This window comes from Musca domestica, unplaced genomic scaffold (genome assembly GCF_030504385.1).
Source record: "Musca domestica strain aabys unplaced genomic scaffold, Musca_domestica.polishedcontigs.V.1.1 201, whole genome shotgun sequence".
NCBI classification, from domain to species: domain Eukaryota; kingdom Metazoa; phylum Arthropoda; class Insecta; order Diptera; family Muscidae; genus Musca; species Musca domestica.
Genome location: NW_026712252.1, coordinates 31,954 through 51,043, shown reverse-complemented (window position 1 = coordinate 51,043; position 19,090 = coordinate 31,954). Strand labels below are relative to the sequence as shown.

The window sequence follows — 19,090 nt, the reverse complement described above, 5'->3', positions numbered from 1 at the left end:
TTGAGTTTTAAAAAGAATTGGAAATGTAGTTGTTAAATTGATAAAAATGTATATGGGTGCGGAATAACTAAAATTATCCACAATTAAATATGAAAATTATAAAAAATCCACAAAGTATAAAAAAAATTAAAACTTCCACTTACCCCCAGACTCAAGGTGAGAAACCTGCAAAGAAACCAAATTATTAAAATCATTTTCATAAGTCATATTATAGATCGCATACATTTGAAATGTATATAGACAGAAATATTCGCCTCTTGTTTCTTATCTCGCATTCGAGATAAGGTTTTTTTATAGTATAGTAGACCTCCTGTATATCTCTACTTCATAACGAGTAGGGCTTCTAGAAGTACCTGAAACGGTGGTTTAGATTTCAAATTGCTTTTCCAAAACTCAAATTTTTGCCTTGAAAGATTTCTAGTCATACCCTCATTTGATACGGCCAAAACGTGCCTCATCGAAATAATGGGTTTATACCCTAGGTCTCTTTGGACCAAATCCGTTTCAGGACATTTGGAGTCGATCCGCCCGTTTGCCTGTCTGTCTGGCTGGTGCGTACGATAACTCTCGAAGGAAGTATCCGATTTTATAAAAACTTTGTACATCGTAATATTTTTTGCCAAAATTAGGTCGAGTTCGGAGATGGGCAATATCGGTACCTCCTACTCCTTTTGGTACCTCCTACACAAAATGTCAAAGAAAATAATTTACTGCACAGAAAGAGAAGGGATAATCCGATTTTGCTCCAATTTTGCGAATCCGAATATTTTTGTCAGTGAAAATGGTCAATATCGGCCCATACCATTAAGTACCTCATTCACAGAGGATCAAAATTTTGAATAATTATAACTCCTATAAAATGTGAAATAAGAGTCCGATTTTCACATCTCAATATTTCTACCAACAGAAGATCTGGTGTAAAGATGAAATATATAGGACCACTACTTCTGGTACCTCCCACACACCGGATCCAAATTTTGAATAATTATATCTCTCATGAAATGCGAATTAAGCATACAATTCTCTCGAAATTTTACACATCCAAATATTTTTGTTCTTAAAATATCTGGTGTGAAAACGGGATACATCGTACCACTTCTTCTGGTACCAAAATTGGCCCAAAATTGTGAATATCCATGAAGCTCATATAATGCGGAATTAACATCCGATTCATTTAGTCTTGACACATCTGAATATTTCCATCAACACAGGATTCGTTATAAAAATGGTAGAGATCGGACCATTCCTTCTGGTAACTTTCCTGCAAAGGGTCAAAATTTTGATTATCCATGAAGGTCATAAAACGAGAAATGAGCATGAGCTCATAAAACACGAAATTAAGATCCGATTCCATTAAGACTTGGCACATCTCAATATTTCTATCAACACAAAATTCGTTATAAAGATGTTAGAGATCGGACAATTGCTAGCCAAAACAATCATAAAATCCGAAATAAGCATCCGATTCTCTTCATAGTTCAAACATCCAATTATTTCTACTAACACAAGAACACGGTGCACTCCTTCTGGTACCTCCCTCACAAAGGCTCAAATTTTTAAATATCCATGAAGCTCATAAAACGCGAAATTAATATCCGATTCCATTCAGATTCGGTACATTCCAACATTTCCATTGACACAAGATCTCTTAAAAAGATGGTAGAGATCGGACCATTCCCTCTGGTACGAATAACCAAAACGATCATAAAAACCGAAATAAGTATTCGATTTTCTTCATATTTCACATATCCCATTATTTCTACTAACATAAGATCTGCTGTGAAGATGGGGTATATCGGTCCACTCCAAATTTCAATACCTTTAGCTATCATTACTTGCGAAACAAGTCAGCGATTCTTTACAACTTGCTATAACTAAATATTTCTCTCTACCAGAAACCTGAGATAAATATGGAATTAATCGGAATTTATGATTTCACATAAAATTGAATATGAATGTTGGATTTCCTTCAAATTTAGCACATACCAATATTTTTATCTGGAATACTTCGGTCTGCTATACATGTTATCTCACGCATATTTTCACATTTTCCAAAAATTTGCACATATCTCATATAAGGTATAGGAAGTAGTCGATATAGTCAAAATCTGGCACATTGTAATGTTTTTATCAGTCTTAGGTCAGATACGAATTGGTCAATATAGCCCAACTGTTTCGGAATCTCCCCCATAAGGGGGCAACAGTTTGAATAATCATAAGTCAAGGCTGGGGGTATAAATCTGTCGATAAAACCGACTGACACTATTTTACTTGTTTTCATCGAAAACATCATTACTGCATTTCCAATTCAAGGTATTTTTGGTTCGTAGATAGCAAAATTTATTATAAAAAAACACAACTAAAAGCACGGAAATTTCCAAAAATTAACTAAAAATAAAATCAATTCCATTCAATGCAAATTATGATTAAAAGAAAAAGAAGAACTTAAACCATCACAAAAGTAGTTAATGAATAATACGACCACTATTAACACCACCTTTGAATCTAAAACACAATGCATTTAATTCCAGAAAATAAAAATAATTTTATTTAAATTAAAAAAATAAAACGTAAACCTAGTACCTTTTAGTAGGAAAAATTATTGTCGCTTGTTGCTTGATGAAAGAAATTTCTGAAAAAAAAGATAAAATTATTTTACCAAACAGTGGAACCTCCGCATAAGATAACTTCCCAATTCTTGGGAATGAGGTTTTGAAATTGAATTTTGGGTAATCATTTTTGATTAATGTCATATAAAATTGAATAAAAAAATGCTGACAGTATTTGAGGTTCCACTGTAAAAATGCATTATAAAACTGCATGTTGTTCCAACAAAAAACGCAAACTTTATATTGAAAAGCTTTTTTTGTTTATAAATAAATTACAAAATATGTATGTATGTAGTTATTGTAAATGTTATTTATAACAAAGAAAATATATTGTAGCTTTTAAAAATAAATAATGCTTTAACCAATCTCACAACCCAGATTCGTAGAGAACGTACATGTGTACATTTTTATAAACCCATTTATATTTACAACAAAATTATTAAAATTTAGAATTTATATATAATTTTTGTAGATTTATTTTTATTAATTTTTATTTTTATACAACTAATTTTATTTTTAAAATTAATACCCAATTAATAATGAGACTTACATCGCATCAAGGGGCTCCAGGTTGTAAAAAACGACGGCCAGAAGCTCTTCTATAAATAGGAGGGCCTCAGGAGGTTGTCTTTCTTCAGAAGACCCTCGGGATGACTTTTATATATAGCAGACTTTCAGGAGGTCTTCCAGCAAAAGAAGACCACCAGGAGGAATTTTATCTATAGCAGACTTTCAGGAAACTCTTTTGTCTATAAGAGGCTTTTAAGAGGTCTTCTGTCTATTAAAATCTTTCAGAAAATCTTCTGTATGTAGAAGACCTACAGGAGGTCTTCTGTCTATAGAAGACCATCAGGAGGAATTCTGTAGACAGAGTTCTATAGACAGAAGATCTCCCGAAAGTCTTCTATAGACAGAAGACCTCCTGAAGGTCTATAGATAGAAGACCCCCTGAAGGTCTTCTATAGATTGAAGACTTCCTGAAAGTCTTCTATAGATTGAAGACTTCCTGAAAGTCTTCCATAGATAGAAGACCTCCTGAAGATCTACCATATACAGAAGACCATACGAAGGTCTGCTATAGTAGAGGACCTCTTAAAACCTCCTGAAGGTCTTCTATAGATAGAAGACTTCTTGAAAGTCTTCTATAGAAAGAAGACCTCCTGAAGATCTTCCATAGAAATAAGACCTCCTGAAGACCTTCAGGAGGTCTTCTATCGATAAAAGGCCTTCTGAAGGTCTTCTACAGACAGAAGGCCTTCCGACGGTCTTCTGCAGACGGAATGCCTTCTGAAGGTCTTCTACAGACAGAAGGCCTTCTGAAGGCATTCTAAGACAGAAGATCATTCTAAGACAGAAGATCATTCTGAAGCTCTTCTATAGATAGAAGACCTTTTGAAGCACTCCTATAGATAGAAGACCTTCTGAAGCTCTCCTATAGATAGAAGACCTTCTGAAGCTCTCCTATAGATAGAAGACCTTCTGAAGCTCTCCTATAGATAGAAGACCTTCTGAAGCTCTCCTATAGATAGAAGACCTTCTGAAGATCTCCTGTAGATAGAAGACCTTCTGAAGCTCTCTTATAGATAGAAGACCTTCTGAAGCTCTTCTATAGATAGAAGACCTTCTGAAGCTCTGCTACCGGTCTTCTATAAATAGAAGACCTGCTACCGCTCTTCTATAGATAGAAGATCTGCTACCGCTCTTCTATAGATAGAAGACCTCCTGCAGCTTTTCTATAGATAGAAGACCTCTTGCAGCTTTTCTATAGATAGCAGACCACCTGCAGCTCTTCTACAGATAGAAGACCTCCTGTAGCTCTTCTATAGATAGAAGACCTACTGTAGCTTTCTATAGATAGAAAACCTTCTGAAGCTTTTCTATAGATAGAAAACCTTTCGAAGGTCTTCTGCCTATAGAGAACCTTCAGGAGGTCCCCATTCTTAGAAGAACTTCAAGAGGTCTTCTGTGTTTAGAAACCCTTCAGAAGGTCTTCTATCTATAGAAAGGTCTTCTGTATATAGAAGACTTTCAGGAGGTCTTCTGTCAATAGAAGACCTTCATGAGGTCTTCCGTCTATAAAAGACCAAGATAAGGTATTTTGGAAGATATTTTAAAAAGGTCTTCTGGTTATAGAAGATCCTCAGGAGAATATCTCTCAAGGTCTTCTATAGATAGAAGACCTATCAATATGTATAGAAGGTCTTCTCAAGGTCTTTCATAGATAGAAGACTTTTAAGAGGTTTTCTGCCTACAAAAAACTCTCAAGGGGACCTCTGGCTAGAAGAAGATCTTCTGTTTATAAAAGACCTGTTGAAGGTTTTCTGTCTTTAGAAGACCCTCATGAGGTCTTCTAACAGTAGAAGACCTTCAAAAGGTCTTCTGTCCTCCCTCTAGACCCTCTGAAAGTCCTCGTCCTTACATCAAGAATCTCTCGAAGATCTCCGTTTCTTGTTTGTCCATCCTTTTTTATGTATCTCTGTAGACTTAACTAATCTCACCTATGTTTTGCATTTTTTTGCCTTATACTTGATTCCATATATGTGTTCTATATAATATTTCCCTCTCTTTCCGTTTTTTGTTTTCTTTCTCGTTTACTTTCAGCTGCATGAATAACAACAAATCAGCCACGCACTAGACGTACAATGTTCAGGAATTTTTTACGTTTTTTAAATCTTTTCAAAAAGTGTTTTTGAATTCAAAGAATTACCTACTACGAGAGTGGATCTGTAAAATTTTGTTATTCCTTTGGATTATTGAAAATATTTGAACATTTATCCTATATCATCGGTACAGCTCCCCTATTTCTATATGGAATTACACCCAGACTATTGGAATTTCAGAAAAAAAAAAACTATTGACGTCAAAATGCGTTGGTTTAAATGTATTTTGTGGTTGGCCTCCTCCCTGCCCCTTTTGGGTTCATTGTGAAATTTATCAATTCTTTGTTGGCAGTTTGGAAAATGGAGTGTGAATAATGGCCAGGGATCAAAGGTTGGGTTATAAAGCAAAATATCAAATATCTGATGCCAGGTCTTAACCTCTGAATACACCAATCAACAAACTCTGAGTAGACTAACAAAAAAACTTGGATAAAAATGAGTCTGTTTAAAATAGAAGAGGTTACTGCGATATCTACAGGGTGAGATAAAAAACTGCAACAAAGTCAAATGCCATAATTTTTACATTTTTTTTTTTTTAAATTTCATTGAATGAAAGCCAAAAATGTCGGAAATATCATCATAATTTAGAATAAGTTTAGATTTGTTCGAATTGGTCACCTTTGGCACGAATTATGGTCTTCAAACGGCCAATGAAACCGTCACACGCTGTCCGAATGTTGCTCTGCGGTATTTTGGCCCATTTGGCCCGGCGGAGCGCTTGCTTGAGTTGATCGACACTTTGGTATTTTTCTAGTGCCAACCTTGCTTTCCAAAAAAAAAAAAACTCTAGACACAATAGTCCAACGAATTGGTATCCGGAGACTTCGGTGGCCATTGGCGGCGCTGGAAATTAAGCGAAGAACCTCATTTTGTAACCATTCTAGGGTGGCGCGTGCTAAGTGCGATGGTTCTGAGTCCTTTTGGAATGCCCAAGGTCTGCGACAATCCTATTGGAATGTTTGTGTGTCCAAGGCTTTAATACACCCTCCAGAATATTTTTTGGCGATAATATTCGACATTTATTCTGATGCCACGGTCGATTAATACGAGCGTAGAGCGACCATCGGCTATTATGGGCCCACACCATCACCATAACCGGCGCTTGAGTTCTGGTGGCCAACATAAGGTGCACATTTTCATCTGACCTCTTTGGCTAAAGTAAACACGATCAGTTTGTTTGTTTACAAACTTCTGGACAACGAATGTTTTCTCGTCGGAGAAAACCAAATTAGGCAGTTTACCACTTTCGGCCAAGCGTTGACCACTTTCGGTCTATTTTCTTTTTGTTGCGGTGTAAGTTCTTGCACTTTTTGGAATTTCAATGGCTTTACCCCGAACTCATTTTTCAATATTTGCCGAATGGAATATTGCGATATGTTCAGCTCACGAGCCATTTTCGAGGCCACTGCGACGCGGGTTTAGATCAAGTCGCTTCTTTACTTTTCGAACCACTTCTGCTGATGTTGCTGTTTTCTTTCGTCCATTTCCTTGACGTCGGGCTACGCTACCTGTATCACGGTAAATGCTGGAGTGCTCTAACGATAGCCATTTGTGGTTTTCCAGCCAAATATAAAGAAATCACCCTATCACGCTTGAATTCCGTGGCGAATAACTTTTTTTCTGAAAAAATCTCACCAAAATGCTTTTGTACGCTTGTAAACAATATAAGGAGCTGTCGCTGGAATAATTTTTACAGCTGTCGAACTAGTGGCTTGGAAATGATAGCAGTCTGAATTTGGTTACTGTTTTTTCATCTTGCCCGGAAAATATAACTTCTTTAATCTACAATTTTTTTTCCTTTAATTTTTTTTGAATTTATTTTTTTGAGGAATAATTTGCATAGCATTTTCTGGGATTGGAAAATGTTCATAATTTTTTCCCCTATTGCTCCCTTTTTCATACTGCCAACAACAACAAAGAATCTCCCTGTTTTCTCCAAAATACTGTGGCACAGCTTTCGAAATCTCAAGAAAAAGAATATCTCTGTGCCAATTCTAAATCAAATTATTTATAAATATTTGTAAAAATGTAACTATTAATAAACTAATAATTTATGTGTTAATTTATCTATATCTGAGTTTTTAACAGTCTACTGTATATTTTAGTTATTTTTATTGTATAATATTTGTGTTAATAAATATTAATTTTTATGTAAGGCTATTTGAGAATTGGACCATAAGACTTTTTTTCTAGATTTCTTTATGTGTTCAATCAAATAAGATTTTTTAATAATTTATATAATTTACATTATTTTATAATTTATGTATACAAATTTTAACAAGGTCACAAACCTTATCTAAACTAAATGTTCTAAACTCAAACCTAACCTAGAAACAAAAAAAACTAATTTAACTCAAAAAGATGATGATATAATGGATTTTTTTTGTGGAAAAAAATCAAACCACTTACATATATATATTCCTGCTTTTAAACAATGAATTGTTATTTAATTTTTTAATATTTCTTTTTTTTTTGTCATATAAGTTCCATTGTAATGCACAAAACAAAAAACAAAAACGAAATGAAAACACAAACTTAAAAACCGATTTAAAATAAACAACAAAACTAACAACGTACAAAGAAACAAAGCACCAAAAAATAAAAACAAAAGAAAAAAACAACCACTTAAAACGATACTTATTTATATAAAAAAATAAATAAATAAAAATTATATATAGAAAATATTTTGCGAATTATATGTATATCGAATCTAAGAAAACTTTAAGAAAAATGGACAACAAATCAAAAAAAAAAAAAAAACGGAACAACAAACGAAAAAATGTTTTAAAATTAAAAGAAAAAAGAGGAATCACACAAAAACTCATATTCGAAAAAATAAAAAAAAATTAAGGGTCGCTATGTATTGACTGGGTAAAATACACTTACTTCAAAGATATCCCGCCTTTTTTGAATGATCTTTCAATACGAAACCCTAAGAAGGTTACAGGCACGTACACAGATATACATTTGGAAACCATTTCGGTGGGGAAGACCACCAGTAGGAATTTTACCCATAGAAATCCTTTGTCTATAGACGATTTTTAGCAGGTCCTCTGTCTATAGACAGATAAGTTTTTTTTTATCTTTAGAAGACCTTCAGGAAGTCTTCTCTCTTTAGAAAGCCTTCTGGAAGTCTTCTGTCTATAGAAGACCTACAGGCGGTCTTCTGTCTCTATAAGACCTTCAGAACCTCTTCGGTGTACAGAATACAAACGAGAGGTCCGCGGTCTACAGAAGACATTCAAGAGGTATTCGGTATATAGAAGTCTTTTAGAAGACCATCAGAAGATTTTTTATCTTTAGAAGACCTTCAGGAAGTCTTCTCTCTTTAGAAAGCCTTCTGGAAGTCTTCTGTCTATAGAAGACCTACAGGCGGCCTTCTGTCTCTATAAGACCTTCAGAACCTCTTCGGTGTACAGAATACAAACGAGAGGTCCTCGGTCTACAGAAGACATTCAAGAGGTATTCGGTATATAGAAGTCTTTTAGAAGACCATCAGAAGATTTTTTTATCTTTAGAAGACCTTCAGGAAGTCTTCTCTCTTTAGGACACCTTAAGGAAGTCTTCTCTCTTTAGAAGACCTTCTGGAAGTCTTCTGTCTATAAAAGACCTACAGGCGGCCTTCTGTCTCTATAAGACCTTCAGAACCTCTTCGGTGTGCAGTATACAAACAAGAGGTCCTCGGTCTACAAAAGACATTCAAGAGTTATTCCGTATATAGAAATCTTTTAGGAGGTCTTCTGTCTATACAAGACTTCAGGAAGTTATCTGTCTGTAGAAGATCTCTAGGATGTCTTCTGTTAATAAAACACTGCTAGGGATCTTCTGTCTATAGAAAACTGATTAAAAAAGTCTTTTAGAGAGTCTTCTGTCTAAAAAAAGACATACAGGAGGCCTTCTGTGTATAAAAAACCATCAAGAGGTATTCTGTCTATAGAAGACCTTCAGGAGAAGACAAACAAGGGGTCCTCGATCTTTAGAACACATTCAAGAGGTCTTCGGTCTATAACAGTCTTTTAGGAGGTCTTTTTTATAAACAGATATTCAGGAAGTCTTCTGCCTGTAGAAGGTCTTCAGGAAGTCTTCTGTCTATAAAAGTCCTGTAGGCGGCCTTCTGTCTGTAGAAAACCATCAAGATGTACACTGTCTATAGAAAACCTTCAGGAGAAGACATTCAAGAGGTATTCTGTCAATAAAAGTCTTTTAGGAGGTCTTCCGTCTATAGAAGACTTTCAGGAGAAGACAAATAAGAGGTCCACGGTCTTCAGAAGACATTCAAGAGGTCTTCGGTCTATAAAAATTTTTTAGAGGGTCTTCTGTATATAAAAAAGACGTTCAGTAATTCGTCTGTCTCTAAAAGACCTACAGGGGGCCTACTGTATATAGAAACACTCAAGAGGCATTCTGGCTATAGGAGACCTTCAGGAGAAGATAATCAAGAGGTCCTCGAAGACATTCAAGAGTTCTTGGTCTATAAAAGTCTTTTAGGAAGTCTTCTGTCTATAAAGGTCCTACAGGTGGCCTTCTGTCCATACAAAACCATCAAGAGGTATTCTGTCTATAGAGGATCTCATTGGGATTTTCTGTCTATAGAAGGCTGTTAGGAAATTTTCTATATTTAGAAGTCCTTCTGAAGGTCTTCTGTCTTTAGAAGAGCTTCAGGAGGTCTTCTGTCTATAGAAGTCCTCCTGAAAGTCTTCTAGAAAGCGAAGACCTCTTGAATATAGACCGAAGAGCGCCAGAAGATGTCTTATATAAGACTATAAAGAGGTATCGGGGATGTACGCAAACATAACTTTCGAAACCTTTCGAAAAATTAACTTTTCGGAGGGCACTGGGTATCTAACCTGTATACAACCCTAGAATCTTAGATGTAATTAAAATAACTGCAAAATATTAAAATTTCAGAGATTTTTAATCAGGAGCTCCTTTAAAAGATTTCTAAAAGAGATGGTCGCGCAGAAGGTTCTTGACAATTTTTTCTTTTTGTTTGTGTCAGAAGATCCTTGCATTTTTTCTTAAAAGATTCACGAAATCAAAGATATCCCTGATTTTTATTCATGCATTAAATTAAATTTTTTTTTGGAGCCAGGATGTCCTTGAAACATATTTCTTAAAAATATAAACGATGTTCGGCGAGGGAGGACCTCAAAGGAATTTCGGTTTTGAATCAGAAAGCCATTTAAAATTTTTTATTAACTCATTTCATCAACAATTTCTGTTAGAAGACCTTCGAAGCTTCAAGGACCTCCTGACTAAAAATCAATGATTTTATTTATGATAATTGTCTCAAGGGTTCCTGAATAAGGATTTTTGATTTATTTCTTTTTTAAATCATCAATTTTTCTCCAGAACGGCCTTGAAACATGATCCTTAAAAGAATACAAATTTCGTTAAGAAATTCTTTGAAACATTTTTCTCTTTCTAATCTACTGCAGATAGAAGGACCTCCTGTCTAAAATTCAATGATTTTAATTATGAAAATAGTCTGCAGGACTTCCTGAATAAAAATCGGTGATATTTTGGGAAAACGGGTTAAAGACTTCCTGAATCCTTGGACCTTATCAAATCTATGAAAGCATATTCAAAAAAAGTTTTTTTGAAAACCTTGAAACGTGTTCCTTAAAAGGAACCAATTTTTTACGAGCATGCCCTTGACAAAAAATTCTTCAAAAAACCCACGATTTAGGAAGTGTTTCCTTTTCAAAACATTAGCGATTCATAGTCAGAAGACTTTTGAGACAATTTTGGTGAAAAATATATTTGATTTTTAGTCAAACAGCCTAAAAATCAAATATGTTTCCGATTTTTTTTCTTAAAAAAATCCTCAATTTTTTGCCAAGTAGGCCTTAAAGGTTATATTAGGTTGTTTTTGAAACCATTTTCTCAAAAGATCAAGACATTTTTTTTATGCAGACAGAAGGACCTCCTGACTAAAAATCAATGAATTTATTTAAGAAAAAAAAATTCATAGAATTTCTTCTTGGAAATTTTTTAATCTAGGACATCTTCAATTTTTAGCCAGGAAGGCCTTGAAACATGTTCCCTAAAAGGATCTAAGGCGTTTGACAAGGATGTCCTGGAAAAATTTTTTTTCAAAGCTCACGATTCACTCACAAGATCAAGACCTTTATATTTAAAAATCAATGATTTTATTATATTTTGAGAAAATAGTTCCAAAGACTTTCTAAATCCTTGGAATTTGTTCATGTCAACAAAAACATTTTAAAAAAATGGATTTTTTCCTTTAAAAAATCTCCAATGATTAGCCAGGAAGGCCTTGAAAAATTTTGCTTAAAAAGGATGGACGATATGTGGCGAGAAGGTCCTTGAAAAAAAAATCTACCCAAGATTTAGGAAGTGTTTTTTTTTTTTTTTCAAAATATCAACTATTTTGGCCAGAAGACTCTTTAGACAATTTTCGTGAAAATATATTTGATTTATAGTTAGAAGGTTTAAAATCGTTGATATTTTGAGAAAATATTCAAAATTCTTTGATATTTTTTGACCAATTTCTGTTTTTTTTTTCTTAAAAAATCCTCAATTCTAACCCAGGAAGGCCTTGAAAAATGTTGTTTAAAACGAAATACGACTTTTGGCAAGGAGGTCCTTGACAAAAATCTTCAAAAACCATTGATTTAGGAAGTTCTTGAAATCTTTTTTTTAAAGATCAACGATCAAATCAAAGTTAGCAAAATTCTTGAGACAATTTTCGTGAAAAAAACATATTTGATTTTTAGTCAGGAGGTCCGGCAGAAATCTGAAGTTTGACAAGGTCTTCGTTATACATATACCTAGAACTTAAAGAGGGGGCTTTTATCAAAAAAAAAAAAAAAAAAAAAATATTAGGAAGGACTTTAGCCAAGAAAATATAATTTGAAGGTCCTCTGTAAAAGAAGGAAGGTCCATATCCATAAAAGATTTTCCATCCGGAGGAAACCTCAAGATGGTGTTGTGTGAGAGTTATCTGGCATAGAATAACATATTTTGCAAATATAGAACAGTAAGTAGGTCCCAAAGTACATTCTGGTGTACCAGACCTGCTGAAATTGATTCATTGACTGCAAGAGAGATTTTTTTTCATTTCAGACTCCATTTGAAGTAAGTGTATTCAGAATACCTTATCGAAATCCATGGCCGGTATTGTTGGCCCTAGCTATCCTATGTAAACAGGAAACAAAAAACAAAAACACAGTTGGCTTAAAGGCGTTTAACTAAAACTTACCAACTCACCCAAACACCAATCTCACCATTCTGCAAAGAACAAAAAAAGAAAAAGAAAACATTATTAAGTTTTAAAATTTTATTAGCGAAAAAGAAACAAAAAATATAAAATAGAAATATATTTAGTAAAAATTAATTAAAGACGAATGAAAAATAGTTACTAATCTCAAAAGTACTCGTATCACAAAAAAAAAAAACAAAAAATTTTTTCTCTATTGATATATAATACCAAAACCGAAAAAAACATGAAAAATATAAATGTTTATTTTTTAGTCAAATGTATGTGAATAAAAAAAATTCGAAACGATTTTTCGTCACCAGAAAATCAGAACAACTATAAATTATATTTACCAAAAAAAAGAACAAATGATTGAGAAACCAAGAACCATCCTAAAAAACTAAAGAAATATCTTTAATTATGTGAAGGCGATTTGAAACGAAATTCCAAACAAATGAATAAAAAAAATATGTATGTATGTATGTAAATGTTGCTTAGTCTGCAGCGCTGCTGTTGTGTGTGTGTATTCTTTTGTAATATAAATGTTGAAACTGTAACAAAGGTAATGAGAATTATTGTCATGTATATTAATGATGATGACGATAGTGTATGCGAGAGAGAGAAGCTGAGAACGAATGCTGTTGAAGTTGATGAAGACGAAGAACAACGATAAAAAACCCCGTTTAAATGTTCGTTTTAATGGAAAAATTTATGTTGAAGATGCTGAGACGATGACGAAAATAAAATGTTTGTTAAAGAAAAAAAAAAAATAAAAATAATTGTTTTTTTATTATTAACAAGTAAAAAAGTATCGGTCGGTTTTGCCGACAGATGTATACCATCAGCCAATGTTCGATTTTTTAAAAATATTTTGACTTCTGTTATGATTATTTAAATGTTTAACCCTTTATGCAGTTGGTTCCGAAGCAATTGCCTATTTCGTATCGGACCAAAATAAATATGATATAAATATTGCCACGTGCAAGGTTTGGGTTGTGTTGTGTTAATGGAAATTTGGGCATGTACCAAGTCTTGAATAGAGTCGGATGTCAATTTTGCTTTTTATGAGCTTCATGGATATTCAAAATTTTGAGCCTTTGTGGGGAAGATACCAGAAGGAGTAAACCGATATATTCCATCTTCACAACGGATCTTTTGTTAGTGGAAATTATGGGATGTGTGAAATATAAAGAGAACCTGATGCTTATTTCGGATTTTATAAACGTTTTGGTTATTCAAAACTTTGACCCTTTGTGGGGAAGGTAGCAGGAGGAATGGTCCGATCTCTACCGGTTTTTAACAGGTCCTATGTTGATAGAAATATTCAGATGTGCAAGTCTAAATGGAATCGGATGTTAATTTCGCTTTTTATGAGCTTCATGGATATCCAAAATTTTGACCTTTTGAAAGAAGGTACCATAAGGAATGGGCCGATTTATTCCATCTTAACACAATACCTTGGGTTAATATAAATATTGGAATGTGTGAAATTTGAAGACAATCGGACTCTTACATCAGATTTTATGAGAATTGTAATTATTCAAAATTTTTACAATTTGTGGGGGAGGTACTTGATGGAGTGGATCGATATTGCCCATATCCGAACTCGATCTAAGTTTGACAAAAATATTACGATGTACCAAGTTTGGACCAAATCGGATACTCCCTTCGAGAGTTATCGTGCGCGCCAGCCAGCCAGACAGACGGACGGCCGGACGGACCGACTGACGTACAGACATCGCTAGATCGACTCCAAATGTTCTGAAACGGATTTGGTCCAAAGAGACCTAGGGTCTAAAACCGTTATTTCGACTAGGCACGTTTTGACCGTATCAAATGATATATACCATCTGTAGCCATATGGCTGAGGGTATAAAAAGGATATACAGGGTGATATAAAAAATCTGCAACAAAGTCAAACGCCATAATTTTTACATTTTTTTTAAATTTTTTGAATTTTAATATTTGGCATGAATTAGGGCCCTCAAACGGCCAATGAAATCGTCACACGCTGCCCGAATGTTGCTCTGTTTTGCGATATTTTAGCCCATTCCCGGCGAAGCGCTTGCTTGAGGTGATCGAAATTTTGGTATTTGTCAGTGCCAACCTTGCTTCCCAGGATACTTCAGACACAATAGTCCAACGGATTGGTATCCGGAGATTTTAGTGGCCATTGTGCGCTGGAAATGAAGCGAAGAACCTCATTTTGTAACTATTCTTGGGTGGCGCGTGCTGAGTGCGATGGTGCTGAGTCCTGTTGGAATGTCCAAGGTCTGCGGCCAAAATGTTTGCGTGTCCAAGGCTTTAATCCACCCTCCAGAATATTTTCGCGATAATATTCGGCATTTATTCTGATGACACGGTCGATTAATACGAGCGGAGAGCGACCATCGGCTGTTATGGCGGCCAACACCATCACCATGACCGGCGCTTGAGTTCTGGTGGCCAACCGAAGGTGTACATTTTCAGCCGACCTCTTTGGCAAGTAAACACGATCATTTGTTTACAAACTGCTGAGCAACGAATATTTTCTCATCGGAGAAAATCAAATTCGGCATTTCACTCTTGAGTCTTTTGAGTCTATTTTCTTTCTGTTGCGGTATAAGTTCTTACATTTTTATACCCTTTACCAAACTATGGAGGGTATATTAACTTTGTCATTCCGTTTGTAACTCCTCGAAATACTCATGTCCGACCCAACAAAGTATATATATTCTTGATCAGCGTAAAATTCTATTCTATTTATGGATGTCCGTTTGTCTGTCCGTCCGTCTGTCTGTCTGTTGTAATCACGCTATCTTTCGAACGAATTGAGATAGAAGGCTTAAATTTTTAGCGACATTATTTTCCGGAATTGTTTCAAATTTGTTATGTGAAGTTCGTTATGGATACTACAGCCTGAGACAGAAAATTGTCTGTGCAGGTCCACGTTTTCATATAGTCCCCATATAACGATACCTCCCGATATTCGGTATTTTGAAGATTTTAGCGACATTATTCACCGGAATTATTTCAAATTTGGTATTTGAAGTTCGAAATAAATACTACAGTCTAAGACAGAAAATTATCTCGTCTTCGTATAGCCCCAATTTAACGATACCTCCCGATATTCGGTATTTTGATGATTTTAGCGACATTAGTCACCGGAATTGTTTCAAATTTGTTATTTGATGTTCGAAATGGATACTACAGCCTGAGACAGAAAATTGCCTGTGCAAGTTCACGTCTTCGTATAGCCCCCATATATAAGTATCTCCCGATATTCGGTATTTTGATGATTTTAGCAACATTATTCACCGGAATAGTTTCAAATTTAGTATTTGAAGTTCGTAATGGATACTACAGCCAATTACAAAAAATTGTCTGTGCAGGTCCTCGTCTTCGTATAGTCTCCATATAATGATACCTCCCGAAATTCGGTATTTTTATGATTTTAGCGACATTATTAACAATAATTATTTTAAATTTGGTATTTGAAGTTCGAAATAAATACTACAGCCTAAGACAGAAAATTATCTCTGCAGGTCCACGTCTTCGTATAGCCTCCATATAACGATACCTCCCGATATTCGGTATTTTGATGATTTTAGCGACATTATTCACCGGAATTGTTTCAAATTACGTATTTGAAGTTCGTAATGGGTGCTACAGTCTGTGACTGAAAATTGTCTATGCAGGTCGAGGTCTTCGTATAGGCTCCATACATCAGTACCTCCCTATATTCGGTATTTTGACGAGTTTAGTTACAGTCTATGCAGGTCCAGGTCTTCGCACAGCTCCGAAATAACGGTACAACCCCGATATAACGGTACCACCCCATATACGTTATACCATGTAGGTCCATGGTTCGATATTTTTAAAATTTTCACAGATTTTTTTAAGGAAATTTTCCAAATTCGTTCCAAATGGCGGAGGGTATTAAACTGCTGCTTTTTAACTTGTTGGAATTTCAATGGCTCTACCCCGAGTTCGTTTTCCAATGTTTGCCGGATGGAATATTGCGATATGTTCAACTCACGAGCCATTTTTTCGGCCACTGCGACGCGGGTTTAGATCAAGTCGCTTCTTTACTTTTCGAACCATTTCTGCTGATGTTGCTGTTTTCTTCCACTTCCTTGACGTCGGGCTATGCTACCAGTATCACGGTAACGAGCGATGGTACGAGACACAAAAGATCTATTCACATTTAAATGCTGGACTGCTCTAACGATAGCCACTTGTGGTTTTCCAGCCAAATATAAAGAAATCACACTATCAAGCTTGAATTCCGAACACGAATAACTTTTTTTCTGGAAAATTCTCACCAAAATGCTTTTGTACGCTTGTAAACAATATAATGACGTGCCACTGGAATAATTTTAGCAGTTGTCGGACGAGTGGCTTAGATATGACAGCAGTCTGAAGTTGGTTGCAGATTTTTCATCTCACCCTGTGGGGCACTTAGGGTTTACTGGAGCCATTTTAAAATGGTCATAACTCCTTAAATATTGACATTTCTGGGTTTTTAGCTAAGTTTTGTGATTAGTTTTTAAAGAGGAAAAATCCCTATTTTTAAATGGGCATAACTTCTTAAATATTGACATTTCTGGGTTTTTAGCTAAGTTTTGTGATTGGCTTTCAAAGGAGGAAAAAGAGGATCTTTTAAAATGGCCATAACTCCTTAAATTTTGAAATTTCGGTGTTTTTATCTATGTTTTGTGATTAGTTTTCAAAAGAGGAACAATATCATATTTTAAAACGGCCATAACTCCTTAAATATTGACATTTCGGGGTTTTTAGCTAAGTTTTGTGATTGGTTTTCAAAAGAGGAAAAATAGGATATTTTGAAATGACCATAACTCCTTAAATATTGACATTTTGGGGTTTTTAGCTATCGAAAATCTCCGAGGTCTTCCATTTACAGAGCGGTTAATTTACTTTATTTTGCTTCTCAATTAACTTTGGTGATATTAATATCTCTGCTTATGCAGTTTTAATATCCGCCAGACACTTGAAGCTTCTTGAATCGTGTTTTTTTTCGGAATATTTTTGTTTATTAAAACAAATCAATTGAAATTATCTTTTTTGCGATAATGACCCAAATAATTGAGCAGATAAACGTGGCGGCTATAAAAACCTTATACTCCGTTAGCAGTTGCTCAGTTGTTCAACGTAGCTTTCAAGTGAAACAATTATCCGGAAACTTCTCGGTGACGAACTACTACCACCCAATCGCAATAATGTTGGCAAAATTTGTGATTGTTTTTATTTTGTTATCAGTTTTGAGTTTTACGTGTCTGGCTCAACCGCTGGAGAATCGTTCCGGGTGTCCTCAGATATGCCCCGATAATTATGATCCGATTTGTGCCACCGATGGAAATAGCTTTTTAGAATTTCCAAATTCTTGCGAAATGGATGCCCATAATTGTCAGCTATTGAGTGATTCGAAACAAGGTGAGTTTGGGGAGGAAACTAAGAAAATATTAAGAATTGATAATTTTTCCAATTTTAATTACAGCCTTTGAAACAACTCTGGATTTGGATATGTGTCGCTGAAGACTATACTGAAAAAAATCTATTTTTTTAGGAAATAAAATCGGAAATTAAAAACCCAAGAAGTGTCATATATAAATTACTTAAAAATATTGGAGGATAATTGTGTTCCAAGAAAGATCCAGGGAAGACATACGGAGGCTCAAGAGTTATATCTGGGGAAAATTCCAATATTTTCCCCCAAATGACAATTTTATACTTCAAGGATTGTCATCTACCAAAATTCTTAAGTACCAAATTTTAAACAATGTGGCTATGATTATCAAAAAACCGAATGTACCTAAATATATGTTCTGCCGCCAGAGCTAGAACCCATGATGAACTACAAATACCAATTTTTAGACAAATCCGTGGAAAAATGTGGCAAAAATCATTTAAACACTGAATATCCGAAGGTACCATTATGTGGGGGCTATATACAAAAACGTGAATCTATACATACAATGTTTCGGCACCAAAGCTACAACCCATTATGACCTACAAATACCATTTTTTAGAAAAATCCGTAAAAAATGTGGCAACAATCATAAAAAACCGAATATCGGAAAGTACGACGGCTATACCAAAACGTGGACCGATATATCTCATTTTCAATTCAAACCATTCAAGATTTAATACAAATTGTAATGCCAAATTTTGAAGCTCTACGTGAAATAATTGTATCGTGATTTCAATAGACAGACAGACGGACATCGTTAAATCAACGTGGAGTTTTATGCAGATTATTAATATACAGGGTGAGATAAAAAAACTGAAACAAAGTCAAATGCCATAATTTTGACATTTTTTTGAATGAAAGAAAAAAATGTCGGAAATAGCATCAAATTTTAGAATAAGTTTAGATTTGTTCGAATTGGTCACCTTTGGCACGAATTATGGCCTTCAAACGGCCTATGAAACCGTCACACGCTGCCGAATGTCGATCTGCGGTAATTTGGTCCATTCCTGGCCAAGCGCTTGCTTGAGGTGATCGACACGTTGATATTTTTTAGTGCCATCCTTGCTTTCCAAAATACTTCAGACAGAATAGTCCAACGGCTTGGTATCCGGAGATTTTGGTGGCCATT

The 19,090-nt window shown here is 34.9% G+C and overlaps 1 protein-coding gene across 1 annotated transcript; it reads left to right on the top strand.

Annotated features, from left to right (window-relative positions):
- The first annotated feature begins 17,621 nt into the window (after window positions 1–17,621).
- On the top strand, window positions 17,622–18,086 carry LOC109613370 (enhancer of split M1 protein). The gene is made up of 2 exons (XM_020038075.2): window positions 17,622–17,924; window positions 17,989–18,086. The coding sequence occupies exons 1-2, from the start codon at window positions 17,711–17,713 to the stop codon at window positions 18,024–18,026; spliced, it is 252 nt and encodes an 83-aa protein (XP_019893634.1). The 5' UTR covers window positions 17,622–17,710; the 3' UTR covers window positions 18,027–18,086.
- The last annotated feature ends 1,004 nt before the right edge of the window (window positions 18,087–19,090 follow it).